The sequence below is a fragment of the Neolamprologus brichardi genome, chromosome 9 (assembly GCF_056152115.1).
Source record: "Neolamprologus brichardi isolate AB-2024 chromosome 9, ASM5615211v1, whole genome shotgun sequence".
Classification (NCBI taxonomy): Eukaryota; Metazoa; Chordata; class Actinopteri; order Cichliformes; family Cichlidae; genus Neolamprologus; species Neolamprologus brichardi.
The window spans coordinates 34,944,717-34,959,503 of record NC_142112.1 but is presented as its reverse complement, the minus strand read 5'-3'; the positions used below and the strand labels follow the sequence as shown (position 1 = coordinate 34,959,503).

Here is a 14,787-nt window from a genome sequence, read left to right as displayed (position 1 = left end):
TCTGCCTGCACCAAACCTCTACAGCCTCATTTCTATTTGAAGTGATAACAGGAAATGGATGAGAGCGATCTGCTGCAGTATCAGGGTCACAATAAACTTTATTGTCCAGCTGCTGTGGATGAACACATGAGAGGAAGTGAACTCCTACAAAGTGTCATTTTAATGAGTCTGGCTGCTGTAAAGTGATGCACAGGAAGATGTTAACAAAAACTAATGAAACAGAGATGAAAGTAAACAGTGTTCATATTTGAAAGCACAGAGAATAAAAATATATTGTGGTGGTTAATGTGCAGCTCTTGGTGATTTTGGAGAAGAATAGGACTTTATGACTTTCTGGCCCTGTCATAGTAAAGGGCTGCTTAGAATATTAGAGCCAATGTCACAAAGTTCCTCCTGAAGTATAAGTGAGTGAGAGAGTTTCCTCACTTTGCAGCACAACACGTCTCACAAGATTTCTACAAGCAATCAGAGTGAAATTTGTACTTTGTGTTGTCAGATGAACATATGAGACACTTTGACTCTTCAGTGCAGTGTGGAGCCTAACAAAGATCTGTTTTGTGTCCCAGCTGATCAGCAGGAGGAGAAGAGTCTGACGGAGCATCAGAGGAACATTTTCAGCCATCTGGACTCAGCTGAGTCACTACAGAGGAAACAATGAGCTCAACACAGAAGGTGAGGAAAATATCACAGTTTCACCAAATAATCAGCAGGGCTCGCAAAATTTTAATATTCCCTGGTAGCCTTTCGGGCAGGGACTTTTTGGTAGCCCAAAATAAATTTAAGTAGCCCCAATAAAAAAGAGAGCAATTTTTTGGTTGATGTTTTGTTTCCTGTTTTGTTTCCATTACAATATTATACATTAAAGTATAATATTGCAATGGAAACAAAACATTAATCAAAAAATTGTTGAAACACAAATTACAACATTGTATAAAAATTACAATCATCAACTCAAATACTTGGTTCTAACTGAACAGAAATTTCTATGAACTTGTAAGAACTGTGTAGAACATGAATCAGTCTGTGTCAGATCCTGAATTTGAAATTTCCACCTAAGTCACAGGTAAGAGGCAAGAGGAACCAACATCTAGGCCATTTGCTTTTTGAAGTTTGCAAAAACTGATAAATTGTGCCAGTGGTAGTTCACTCTTTGCAACATTGTACGCTGTTCTAAACAGATTTTTCAGGTTTATTTTTAGTATGTTATTTGCAATTGGTGTTTGTTCTGGGAAAGATTTTGCAGACTGAGCAATAATGCATTTCTTGAGGGAAAACCAACAACACACCCGGCAGAACATCATGTTATTTACACGGGTGCACATAAGTGGTCCGCATGTGCGCATTCGCTGTCAAAATAAAAGACGCGCACCAGATAAGAAGTTGCAACGCGCGTTTGCGTCCATATAAAAGGCAGTGTTTTTGTCCGCTAGAGTGGGATTTTCACGACACATTCTGCACCACATCTCTGTGCGTTCATCATTTGTTTGAAGCCAGCTCACCTCCTGCAGCCACTTTTCCGAGAATATGTGCTTCTTTTGTGGTTCGGACTCCTTCTGACATTTCTTTGGAGGTGGAGGAACACCAAAGTAATTGCTTAAAGGAGCTTCTTCGACATCTTTAAGAGTTCTAAACAAATGTCTGTCCTCCTCCAGAAAATCTTATGTACGCAAACACGCATTGCAACTTCTTATCTTGTGCGTATTTTTTAAAAAAGTATAGACCTGGTAAACATTTATTACTTTTCTGAGTGTGTTAGCATGCTAGTCTTAATATTTGTCTACTGCAGGAAGGATGGGCAGGATTTTAGAGTGTTTGAACAGTCATGAATTATTTTTAACACCAGGTTGGATGTAATGTGTTTCTACTACCAGCAGGTGGGGACAAGAGACCTTTAAGGTGTTTGGTGCCACACTCCACCTTCAGGTTTAAAACTAGTGTTAATGGAGGGAGTTTGAAGGTTGAGTTTGTTCCACGACTGCATTTCACTCACTGCCTCTGTTTGTATCTCTGTCACTGCAGGACCAACATGGAGCGAGAAGTCAGCGCTCTCAGGAGGCCGACAAACCTCACGGAAGAAAGAGAGAGAAAACATACACCTGTGACGAGTGTGGGAAGGAGTTTACTGTGAAGGCTGAACTAAAACGTCATCAGGTCATCCACACTGGAGAGAGACCGTTCAGCTGTGACTTGTGTGGAAAATCTTTTTCCTGGGAGCGTTCCCTAAAACAACACCAACTCATCCACAGTGGAGTTAAAGCGTACAGCTGTGATCAGTGTGGCAGAACTTTTACTCAAAGGAGCCACTTACAGAATCATCTAGTTACCCACTCTGGAATTAAGGCATACAGCTGTGAGATTTGTGGAAAAATGTTCAGCCACATAAGGAGCCGAAATACACACCTAAACATTCACACCAGACATTATGTGTACTGCTGTGAACAGTGTGATAAACAGTTTATAACGGGCACACACTTACAACAACACATGTTTACCCACACTGAGGAGAGACCTTATAAATGTGACCTGTGTGAGAAGACTTTTAAAGCTCCACGTTACCTGAGGCAACACCAACAGATCCACACCAGAAAGAGACTCTACAAGTGCAGTTACTGTGAGGTATGTATTTATATTTTTATCTTGTCATTTTAGTCTGACTGTTTGGAACAACTCTGCTCATTAAACTGTGTTAGCATGTTAGCAATTCTACTGCATGGAAAAGTAGCTCTGAGTGATTATTCAGATTTTCATTTCAGTTATGATTTTTGTTTACAGAATCATGAAAAACTAAAAGTTTTGAAAATTAATATGATAATGTTATGTAATGTTCAGGCAGTTTCCTGGTATATAATGATATTGTTATTATTTCAGCATAAATGGCCTTTTGTTTACAAATCCTGATTCCTCTGTCAGGAACACATGTAATAAAATAAAACACAAATGAAAATAAGCTCAAAACCAAACCATTCAGTAATCTTCTCTTATGGTTAACAGTTGTATCGTTACATAATGGTATTGTAATATTGTAGCAGTAGTATCATTGCTTGTTTTTAACTTTAGTAGTTTTAGACATTAGTGTTAAAATACTCATTTAATATTATAATTGCAGTGTCATGGGGGTAGTAGTATTTGTCTGTAGTATGTGTCCCATTCAGCTGAGTGTTTTAACTGCACAGTTACATTGTTATTAATGCAGTATTAAATTAGTATTACTGCAGTGTTACATTAGGAGTTTAGCACTGTGTTGGTACCCTGCAAATATTAGCATAGTAGTACTTTAGTGTAACTCAGATGTTGTTGTAACATGAAATAAGTATTACTGTAGTATTATGATGGTAGTATTGTAGTTATTGCAGCCCAGTAAACTGAGTGTGTTAACTGAAACAGTAAAATGTAATTGGACGTCTGCAGAGATGCTCTTTATTTCAGGCGACGTTCAGGATAAAAATGTTGAAGGACTGACTTACACTGTCTTTGTGTCTTTGTTTAGAGGAAGGGCGACACAGATGGATCCAGTTCTCAACCCTGTCATCACTGTGGTGGTGGGAAAGGGTTTCGTTGTGACCTTTGTGGAAAAACTTTCAGTTGGCAAGCCGCCCTAAAAACACATCAACATAGACATACTGGAGACAAACTAAAATACTGCAAAGAATGTGGGAGAAGCTTCACCACATCAAGTTACTTAAAACGTCATGAACTCATTCACAGTGGGGTTAAAAAGCACCTCTGTGATCAGTGTGGGTCATCTTTCATCACTGCAGTCACCCTTAAAAGACACAAACGAGTCCACACAGGAGAGAAACCATACAAGTGCAGACACTGTGAAAAAAGCTTCTCACATTCAGGTAGTCGTAACAAGCATGAACGTGCACACATGGAAGGAAACTACAGCTGTGACCAGTGTGACAAGAGCTTCAGGAATCTCAGTTCATACTCCGAACACAAACGATCCCACGTTACTAATAAACTGTTTCACTGTTACCAATGTGCCAAAACATTCACCTCATTGTCTGCTCTGTGCAAACATCAGCGTGATCACTCAGGGCTGAAATCACTCCCATCACTGGATCACAGTGAATCTAAAGAGACAGAAAGATCCTCTGGTTTCAGTGTCAGACTTAAAACCCTTGAGATCCGGCTCCACAGAGTTCAGATGCTAACAATGCTAACAATGAGTGCACTGAAATGTGGTGCAAGTCATTGCTAATAAACAAGCTAGCTGAGAAGAAATGTCCACATTTATATTCTGAGGATATTATTATTGTAGTGGCTAGGAGTAAATGTCAGACGTGCATATCATTCACGTGAAGGGGGCACTGATCGTTCAGAGCATCACACCATCAGCGGGTGGTTAGGAGCCAAATTGCAGTTTGCTGAATTTTGGGGGATGCTTTCCGATGGATCTGTGGTCGTCGAGCAGGAAATCATTGACATTGTGTCTGTCCAGCAAAGGAGAGTTTACCTCTGACTTTCTTGGACTGATTAAACTGGGTGTTGACCGCACCGCATAGGGATGAACTTGTGAGACTTCTTGAGGACACAGGCTTGGATGACTGGACAACAAAGTTGGTCGCTGCGTGCACAAACGAGGCTGCTATCAACGTGGCTATGTCCAATGGCGTTGTGCCAAAACTCCGGCAACTTGCTACAGTTGGAGACTCCCTTGTGCACATTCTGTGCACAGCACACACACTGGAAGATTGCTTAAAATCAGTTGATCACAAGGATCCTTACCGTGAGACGTTTAATCACTGTGTGGTCAAGCTGCTGCCGTTTTATTTGTAAAAAAAAAATTAAAAAAATGCTACACTGAAGAAGCTGTGTGAAGAAAATGGGCTCCCCTTTGTAAAACTGGGTAAGTCTCATAATACATGGAGGGATGAAGACCACCTGCCAGCCATTATAATGCAACTGGCTACAAGTGATAACAGTGACTTGTAGCATATCTGCAATAGAGCGTTTTCAATGCGTACTAAAAACCGTCTCCTGAGTAGCTCACTAAAAAAGTTATGTGCACCCCTGGTTAGAGTCTGACAGCTGCTGGTAAGAATGACCTGCAGTAACGCTCCTTCCTACACTGTGGGTGTAGAAGTCTACTGCTGAACGAGCTGCTCAGTGCTTGTACCGTCTCATGCAGAGGTGGGAGGTGTTGTCCATGATGGATGTGAGCTTAGACCAGCGGTCCGTCATTTGTTTCGTACCAGGTCGCAAGAGTTGAGGCTCGGGCATGAAATTTATGGTTTTCAGAGTTTTTAATCATTAACTCAGTTCCCCTGCGACTTCTCCCATGTGTTATGAATAAATTTCAAATGCTTACACGTTACCATTAGCGGCCAGAGAGCATTAAGAGGCAGAGAGGAGGATGTTACTCTGTTGTTGGCCCATTTTCAGAAGGAGGCTTCTAATAAAGTTAGTGAATACAGGTTTATTGTTATATTTACAAAATACCACAGTTTTTGTCTTGGTCATATCATTTTATTCTTTTGTATTTATCTGCAACACCTTAAATGTCTGTCTGGGAAAATATGTTTTGACATTAAACTGGTCCATGGCCCAAAAAAGGTTGGGGACCGCTGGCTTAATACATGATAGACACCAAATACACAACAAACTCAAAACGCTGCGTCAAATGACCCAGAACCATGACAATGACATCTATATCGTCTATATCTATACATAGTGTTGCAATGCTACGAAGGAACCGCAGTGTTTGGAGGAGTTAAGCATGCCAGCTAACATTAAAATTCTGATTCAAAAGTTTATATTTAAACTGAGAGAAAAATGAAACGGGATCTTCAAGAGGACTGGCCAAAGAGCATGTTTCCCAGATTTTGGAAAACAAATGAAGTTTCAGCTGTGCAAAGGGTCATAGCAAAATGTTTGTTCTGTAAACTGTATGAAGGAAAACCCAGCCAACAGTACAGCGTAGTATTGTAAAACGGTATGTAGTAGTGTTCACTTGCATGACAAGCAGAGCCGTGCACCTTGAAGGGATTACTTTTTAGATACTAACTCATGTTGAATGCAACATCACAAAGTTATTGCTTGTCATGAAGTGAAAACCAGCTCTCCCTCCAGGACTATTTGACAAAAAAAGACTTTTTACTCCTAAAAGAAGGTGGGAACAAATCCAGTACATTTCAGACCTCTCTGGAAACTGTGGATTTGAGAATATTTACCATTGCTACAAGAATGACAGAAATGGATAAAAATGAAAAGTTGTTTTGTGCCTGGAGATGTTGTCATGGTTAGATCCCAATGTAAAAACCTCGAGGGTCTTGGGTATTCTGAAAAAATTATAACAACCTTTGCAGATAAGAAAGGTCTGGTACGTGTAGTTCGTCTTCACACAAAAACAAACGTGATTGAAAAACCTGTAACAAAAATTACTTTTGTTATGTGAATCTACAAACTGATGAACTAGATTACTGGTAGAATGATGTATGAATGAAACATGGTTTGCCCTCTTATGCATATTGTATTAATGTATCATGACTTATTATGGCTCCTTTAAGTTAAAAACCACTCCTGCATGTTTTAGTAATAAAATCTTTGATCAGCTTCATAAATTGTAACACTGCTCATTTTAAGTGTTTTTCATTTAGTGCAACAGCTGGATATTAAACTCATAATCAACATAAGCAGCTGTTTGTTTTCATTAGTGTGTTTTCACTATGTTGACAAAACACAGCATAAAATACTTAATATAACCATGAGATGTGATTTGAGAAGTATTTTGTATATTGTGTAGGAAAAGCTGCACTGTACCGTAAAGCTGAGCATCAAAGTCAGTGTCCAGCCAGAGACGTCTACCTCAGATAAAAATGACATATTAGATATAAAAAATAACTGAAATGGCTGAAACTTTAATCCCAATGTAAAACAGAAAAAAGTTCCTCCATCCCTTTAACTGTGTTTTGTTCTGTACTGTGTCATAAATCTAGAGTGTGAACAAGAGTCTGATACATGAAAACACCCATTCAAAGGCATTGTGTAGTGCAGATTAGTGTGTGTAAGTCAGATGACTTCAAAACACAAATCTAAAGCAGGTTTTCCATCTATGAAAGTTCCTGTTCTGATGAGTCAAGAGAGAAAATTATTTCAGCTGCTAGTTCAATTCCAGCTTCTTTGGTTTTGTTGTTTAAGTCTTTTCAAGTTTCTATCAGTGCAGTTTGGGAATATTGGAAAAAAATATTCGTTGACAGGAAAGAACCAGCGGGGAAGATCTGAGAATATCAGGAACAACGTGAGCGTTCAAAGCTGTCATAGAAAATGTTTTTAGTTTAGGGTCAAAAACATATATGAAAAAAATCTAAAGTAAACCATACTCATTAAACTCAACATATTATTACTGCTTTGAGAATTACATGGAAAAAATAATAACAGACGAAGGAAAACCTAAACTGGAAACAGCTAAACAAAGGATCAAGTGAAACATGGAGAACATAGCAAAAAGCTGACAACCAGGAACAAGGAGCATGAGACAACACTGAGGAGGAAATGCAGAGTGAAACACCGGGATGACAAACGAACGATCCGACAGGGAGCAGAAGGAAATACAGCAAATATACACAAAGAGGACAATGAGAGGATGGAGAACAGGTGGGAACACAGCTTTGATTAATCAGACGTGACGAGGCGGGGAGCAGAGCTGAAGACGTGACACAAGACACAGACTGTCAAAGTAAAAGAGGAAATACAAGACAGACACAGAGACGCAGTCTCAACACTGAGACATGGAAACATGAGAATAGGTGAGGTGAGCCGCAGGAAGAGAACAGAAACCAGGAACAATCAGAGTTGGGTCGAGTATCCAAAAATTGTACTCACGTAAGAGTAGCATTACTTTAAAATATTATTACTCAAGTAAAAGTGAAAAGTAGTCGTCAAAAAAGTTACTCAAGTAAGAGTAAAAAAGTACTTGGCAAAAAGACTACTCAAGTACCGAGTAACTGTTTGAAATGTCCGATTTATTTTTTAAATAAATGTTATCAGACAAACAAAAATAAATAAATATACAAATGTTACCATTTTCAAAAGGAATATATGTAAAAACATCAACAAAATAAGGCACAACAATTCTAATTTCCAGATTTTAGTTTTTCACAACATAAAGCTTTTTTCACCAATACCTACAGTAAATAATATAAATATATAAACAGTGCAAATAATTTCCAGCGACAAGATATGATGTAAACTTTATATTCATTTTTGCTCCAAATGGCACAGCAGCCTCAGAGAAAACATTAGAACGAGGCATCTTCAACATATGTACATACAAGGCAGCTCAGTTTACCATAAATTGTATGGGTGTGCATCTATTTCTGCATATTTAGTAAAAATGTGCCATTTCTTCACTCAGTGAGGTGATGGTTAAGCTTCAGCAGCAGTTTGCTCTCAAGATTCTTTCTGTGAAGCTGTGGCTGTTTAGCAGTGAACAGGAGTCCTGCATGACTGAGAAGTCCTTCACAAGCTCCAGATGCAGGAAGAGCTGTATTGACTTTGATCGACAGCTTCTTGATGTGAGGAAAGCCATGCAATAGATCCACACCTCCAGTGAATGGACATGAAAGGTACCTCTCCAGCCCTGCTTCTGGCTTTCCTGACCCCATGGATCCACCATCTTCATCGAATAGGCCGCTGTTTGTGCTGACCTCATCCAGCTCTGTGTCTAGTTGATGTCTGATGAAGTGAAGACCTGTGGAAAGATGTAAGGTTTTCAAAATAATTAGGTCTGGTCATTATAGTGCTGTATACATTGCCAAGCTGCAGATGTTTGTTTGGAGCTAGCCTCCAAAAGCTGGCCATACACTGGACAACTTTTGGCCCATTTTGAGCCGATTTTTCAGTTGCGCAACTGTTTTGGGGATCAGCCTTAATCGTGTGTGCATCGTGTCGTATACATGGGGTAACAAAAAGCAGTTAACACCTCACGACCAGCTCACAATCATCAATCGTATGGTCACATGATAATCAAACCTGTTTGAGATCCTGTCGCCCCTCAACGCAGCCTCACACACTGCGCATGCACAAACACAGAAATGAAAGAGAAAAGGTGGAGCAGCACGGCAGTGCAGCGTGTGATCTCGACACAAGAGATGGAGGCACAACTTGTAGGATGAGGCAAGCTCATCTGAGTACGTAAGCGTAGAGCTGCCACCCAGGCAAAAGAAAAATAGAGCTATATCATGTTATAACGTGAAAAGTTTATTGTTCTAACAATATACTTTTCATGTTCGTGCAATATACCTTTCACGTTTGAACAATATAATATTTATATTGTACGAACGTGATAATTATGTATATTGTAATAACTTTTTACTTTCTACTTTTTAATAAGAGAAAAAATTGTTTGGGAGGATTTGAGGGTCGACGTTCCAGTTCACACTCCACACCAGTTGGTGGCGGTAATGCACCATTATGTTGTTTGACAACCGCCAATATACGATGTAAAGAAGACGACGCGCCTTCCGGGATGACAGACGGAGCTATTTTTTCATCCAAAGCGAGTAAAAGAGTGAATTTGGATGATAAAACAAACTAAACCGACGTTTGGATCGATTTCTGCATCGATCTGCCCACCCTCGTCTCCTGGATCGTAGCTGAGATCAGCGTGAACCACGTGGGTCTCTGCTCCCTGATCTGTTTCCTGTTTGGAAAGAGTTCCAGCTTCATCACGGAGTTTCTCTCGGTTTGTGGGCTCATCTAAAGGTAAGCACCGAGCTAACTTTACTGTGAGTTCAGTTCATGTTGAGTTTAGCTCCTGAATGAGGTCTTCTGCTGCTCTCCTCGGTGTCTGTTCACAGTTTATTGTGAACACGTTGAGAGAAGAGTGAGAGAGTGTTTGGAGAAAAACACCAACTAATCATTAGCTCAGCATGCTGGGAGAAGTTGGAGCAGAAAAGTCTTTTCATTGTCCCTGCAGCTGTTTTCCTGCATGCACCAAACCTCTACAGCCTCATTTCTATTTGAAGTGATAACAGGAAATGGATGAGAGCGATCTGCTGCAGTATCAGGGTCACAATAAACTTTATTGTCCAGCTGCTGTGGATGAACACATGAGAGGAAGTGAACTCCTACAAAGTGTCATTTTAATGAGTGTGGCTGCTGTAAAGTGATGCACAGGAAGATGTTAACAAAAACTAATGAAACAGAGATGAAAGTAAACAGTGTTCATATTTGAAAGCACAGAGAATAAAAATATATTGTGGTGGTTAATGTGCAGCTCTTGGTGATTTGGAAGAAGAATGTTTTTAATCATGTTGTGGATTGAATGTTGGGTTTTATTTCATTTTGTCTACAGAAGTTTTTCCCACTTGTGATCGTTCAGATTGATTTGTTGGGTTGACTTGAATCATGTGAAAGTTTAAAGCTGCACTTCCCCCAAAAAGAATAAAGTATAATCGTGAAGAATGTAAAAATGTCTTCCTGTGTCAAACACAGCTGCAGTCAAAGCAGGAAGGAAAGCACTGAAACCACTGATCAAAGCTCATGATCAAAGATTGCTGATCAATGGCCATGAGTACCATTCACAAAGAGTTGGGGAGTCGCTGTAAGCGATCAGTGGTTGTTGATCAATGTTCATGAGAATTTCCATATTAATGGTCAATAACTGACCTCCCAGCCCATTGTTCCTTCAGTGGTGCTCGTTTCAGTCATTATGTAAATGTACTGTTGAAGATTGGGGAAACCTGCAGTCAGCTGAAACTGAAGAAGTCACTTGGATGAGTGACGAAACGTTTCTCCTACTGCAAAAGCTACGTCCAGATGAACAGAATCAAACTTTGGGGAATGGTGGAGTTTGGAGAGTGGCACCATGGGGGCTGGAGAGACTTGTGAAGTGGTGATCAGGTGTGGGCCCTGTTATTATGAATGGTTGGGGTGGGGGGTGGAACTGGGGGGCTGAAGGTGTGGAAAGTGTTGGGTGGGGGAGTAACAGGTTTGTCCCTGTTTGTGGAAACCACACGAGGAGCTGTTCAGGCTGTTGCTGGGTGTGAATTGTTGATGGAGTCTTTAAACTTGTAGTTGCTGTTTCCAGACTGAAGCAGAGTCGTTAGCTGAAAACTGGTTTTAGAGGTTCATTCAGGACACCTTCTCAGGCTCTTACAGCCTTACCTGTATCATAACAAAGTGTATAAACCCCAATCCACCTTTAACATGGTCCTTCTCCCAAACCTTCAAATAGGACTTTCTGGCCCTGTCATAGTAAAGGGCTGCTTAGAATATTAGAGCCAATGTCACAAAGTTCCTCCTGAAGTATAAGTGAGTGAGAGAGTTTCCTCACTTTGCAGCACAACACGTCTCACAAGATTTCTACAAGCAATCAGAGTGAAATTTGTACTTTGTGTTGTCAGATGAACATATGAGACACTTTGACTCTTCAGTGCAGTGTGGAGCCTAACAAAGATCTGTTTTGTGTCCCAGCTGATCAGCAGGAGGAGAAGAGTCTGACGGAGCAGCAGAGGAACATTTTCAGCCATCTGGACTCAGCTGAGTCACTGCAGAGGAAACAATGAGCTCAACACAGAAGGTGAGGAAAATATCACAGTTTCACCAAATAATCAGTCACGTCTAAAACTCTGATGCTCCCAACCTGTTATATGACTGTGTTGCATTTTATTATGTATTTTTAAATTGTGTTTACAACCATTAAGAAGTCACAAGCAATTATTATTCTTTATTATTAGTAGTAGTATTAATTACATTTTCAATTCAGTGTTACTTATACAGCACCAAATCACAACAACAGTCGCATCAAGGTGCTTTGTATTGTAATGTGGATCCTACAATAATACATACAGAGAAAAACCCAACAATCATATGACCTCCTATGAGCAAGCACTTTGGCGACAGTGGGAAGGAAAAACTCCCTTTTAACAGGAAGGAGGAGAAAAACCCAAAATTAAATTGGAGACACTACAGTTACCGAAAGTTCTGGGCGGGTGGGGAGTGCCAAACATAGAAAATTATGTTCTTTCAATACAAGCGAGGATTCTTTCTCCCTGGATACATGAACATTCTGATCTACCATGGCTAAATATTGAGGAAGTATTATGTAAACTATCCTCACCTTTTAACTTTCTATGGAAATGCCTAAATTGAGATTCACAGAATCTACAGAAAATGCAAAATGTTGTGATCTATATCGTTGTCGGAACGATAAGTGTATTATATGGGGATATGGGACTTTGGTCATACTGCACAGCCCTACCCTCAAATGCCTTAAAACAAAACTAAAAAGCCTGTTTTATAATTGTAAGGATTAGTTTGTGTGTTCTTAGGGAACTTTTCCAGGAAAAAGACTTTCCACACAAATATATATATATATATATATATATATATATATATATATATATATATATATATATATAGTGTGTATATATACTTATATATATATAGTGTGTATATATACTTATATATATATAGTGTGTATATATACTTATATATATATATATGTAGGGAGTAAAAGTAAAAAATTCCTAAGGTTACAATCAGACTATGACATTTTCCTTCACTGAAACAAGCTAGTAGCTGATACTTTTGATTTATTATCGTTTAATAAATTAGAAAATTATAAAAAATATATAAAACAGTGTGTACCTTACTACTCTGACTGTGTTAGCATGCTAGCATTACTATTAGTCTACAGCAGGAGGGACGGGCAGGATTTTAGAGTGTTTGAACAGTCATTATTATTTTTAACACCAGGTTGGATGTAATGTGTTACTATTACCAGTGGGTGGGGACAAGAGACCTTTAAGGTGTTTGGTGCCACACTCCACCTTCAGGTTTAAAACTAGTGTTAATGGAGGGAGTTTGAAGGTTGAGTTTGTTCCACGACTGCATTTCACTCACTGCCTCTGTTTGTATCTCTGTCACTGCAGGACCAACATGGAGCGAGAAGTCAGCGCTCTCAGGAGGCCGACAAACCTCACAGAAGAAAGAGAGAGAAAACATACAGCTGTGACGAGTGTGGGAAGGATTTTACTTTGAAGGATTCACTAAAACAGCATCAGGTCATCCACACTGGAGAGAAACCGTTCAGCTGTGATTTGTGTGGAAAGTCTTTTTCCTGGAAAAGTTCCCTAAGAACACACAAACTCATACACAGTGGAGTTAAAGCGTACAGCTGTGATCAGTGTGGCAGAGCTTTTACTCAAAGAATCAGCTTACAGAATCATCTAGTTACCCACTCTGGAATTAAGGCATACAGCTGTGACATTTGTGGGAAAATGTTCAGCCACATAGAGAGCCGAAATATACACCTACGCATTCACACCAGACATGATGTGTACTGCTGTGATCAGTGTGGCAGACAGTGTACAACCAACATGCAGTTACAACGCCACATGTTGACCCACACTGAGGAACGACCTTATAAATGTGACCTTTGTGAGAAGACTTTTAAATCTCCACGTCACCTGAAACAACACCAACAGATCCACACCAGAAAGAGACTCTACAAGTGCAGTTACTGTGAGGTATGTATTTTTATTTTTATCTTTATCTGTGTTAACTGAAACAGTAAAATGTAATACGACGTCTGCAGAGATGCTCTTTCTTTAAGGCGACGTTCAGGATAAAGATGTTGAAGGACTGATTTACACTGTCTTTGTGTCTTTGTTTAGAAGCACAGCGACACAGATGGATCCAGTTCTCAACCCTGTCATCACTGTGGTGGTGGGAAAGACTTTCGTTGTGACCTCTGTGGAAAAACTTTCAGTTGGCAAGGCTCCCTAAAAAGACATCAACGTAGACACAGTAGAGACAAACTGAAATACTGCAAAGAATGTGGGAGAAGCTTCACCACACTAACTGAGTTAAAACGACATGAACTGATTCACAGTGGGGTTAAAAAGCACCTCTGTGAACAGTGTGGGTCATCCTTCACATCTAAAGGTGGGCTTAAATCACACAAACGAGTCCACACAGGAGAGAAACCATACAAGTGCAGACACTGTGAAAAAAGCTTCTCACACTCATATGGTCGTAACAAGCATGAACATACACACATGGAAGGAAACTACAGCTGTGACCAGTGTGACAAGAGCTTCAGGAATCTCAGTTCATACTCCGAACACAAACGATCCCACGTTACTAATAAACTGTTTCACTGTTACCAATGTGCCCAAACATTCACTTCATTATCTGCTCTGTGCAAACATCAGCGTGATCACTCAGGGCTGAAATCACTCCCATCACTGGATCACAGTGAATCTGAAGAGACAGAAAGATCCTCTGGTTTCAGTGTCAGACTTAAAACCCTTGAGATCAGGCTCCACAGAGTTCAGATCAAATCTCCTGTAAAGATCTGATGAAAATGTTCCACTGGATGGATGTATAATCTCTTTTTCTGAAGGTTGCTCTCTTCCTGTTTCTGCGAGTGCTGACTGCACAGATGTAATATAGATCCATGTCACTGTTTGGAAGTATCAGAGAACTGCTGATGCTGTAAAGCTGCTGCTCAGTCTGATGGGCTGTTGTGTTGTTATTGGTGATGCTGGATGAAGGGCTGGTGGACCAGGTGATCTCAGGTTGAGGGTAGATTCCGTCTGAGCTGCAGGTGATCCTTTGTCCTACTTGTTGGAGATTAACTTTACGGACTTGAGCTGGAAAAAAAACTAAGAATAAAAAAAAAAACAAAAGAAAAATATATTTCTAAAGAAGTCAGAAAGAGATTTTCTTGTCACAATTTTCCTTTTCTGAAAATTGAATCTGAATCTCAGACCACAGTAAAATATAACATTTGTCTTAGTGTTTTGACAAAGCATTTCTAAATACAGATAATGA

General features: G+C 39.7%; 1 protein-coding gene across 2 annotated transcripts in view; it reads left to right on the top strand.

The window, feature by feature from the left end:
• LOC148101545 (uncharacterized) overlaps window positions 1-14,312 on the top strand; it is a 92,675-nt gene extending 78,363 nt beyond the window's left edge. The window contains exons 1-7 of one of the 2 annotated variants that reach the window (XM_087846420.1): window positions 655-672; window positions 2,020-2,392; window positions 2,477-2,605; window positions 3,648-3,952; window positions 6,317-6,325; window positions 12,948-13,478; window positions 13,626-14,312. In XM_087846420.1, coding sequence (XP_087702546.1) covers window positions 655-672; window positions 2,020-2,392; window positions 2,477-2,605; window positions 3,648-3,952; window positions 6,317-6,325; window positions 12,948-13,478; window positions 13,626-14,312 — 2,052 coding nt within the window. Of the gene's footprint in view, window positions 1-654; window positions 673-2,019; window positions 2,617-3,647; window positions 3,953-6,316; window positions 6,326-12,881; window positions 13,479-13,625 lie in introns of those variants that run through there. The other variant, XM_087846418.1, reaches the window with a different exon arrangement.
• Window positions 14,313-14,787: the final 475 nt, after the last annotated feature.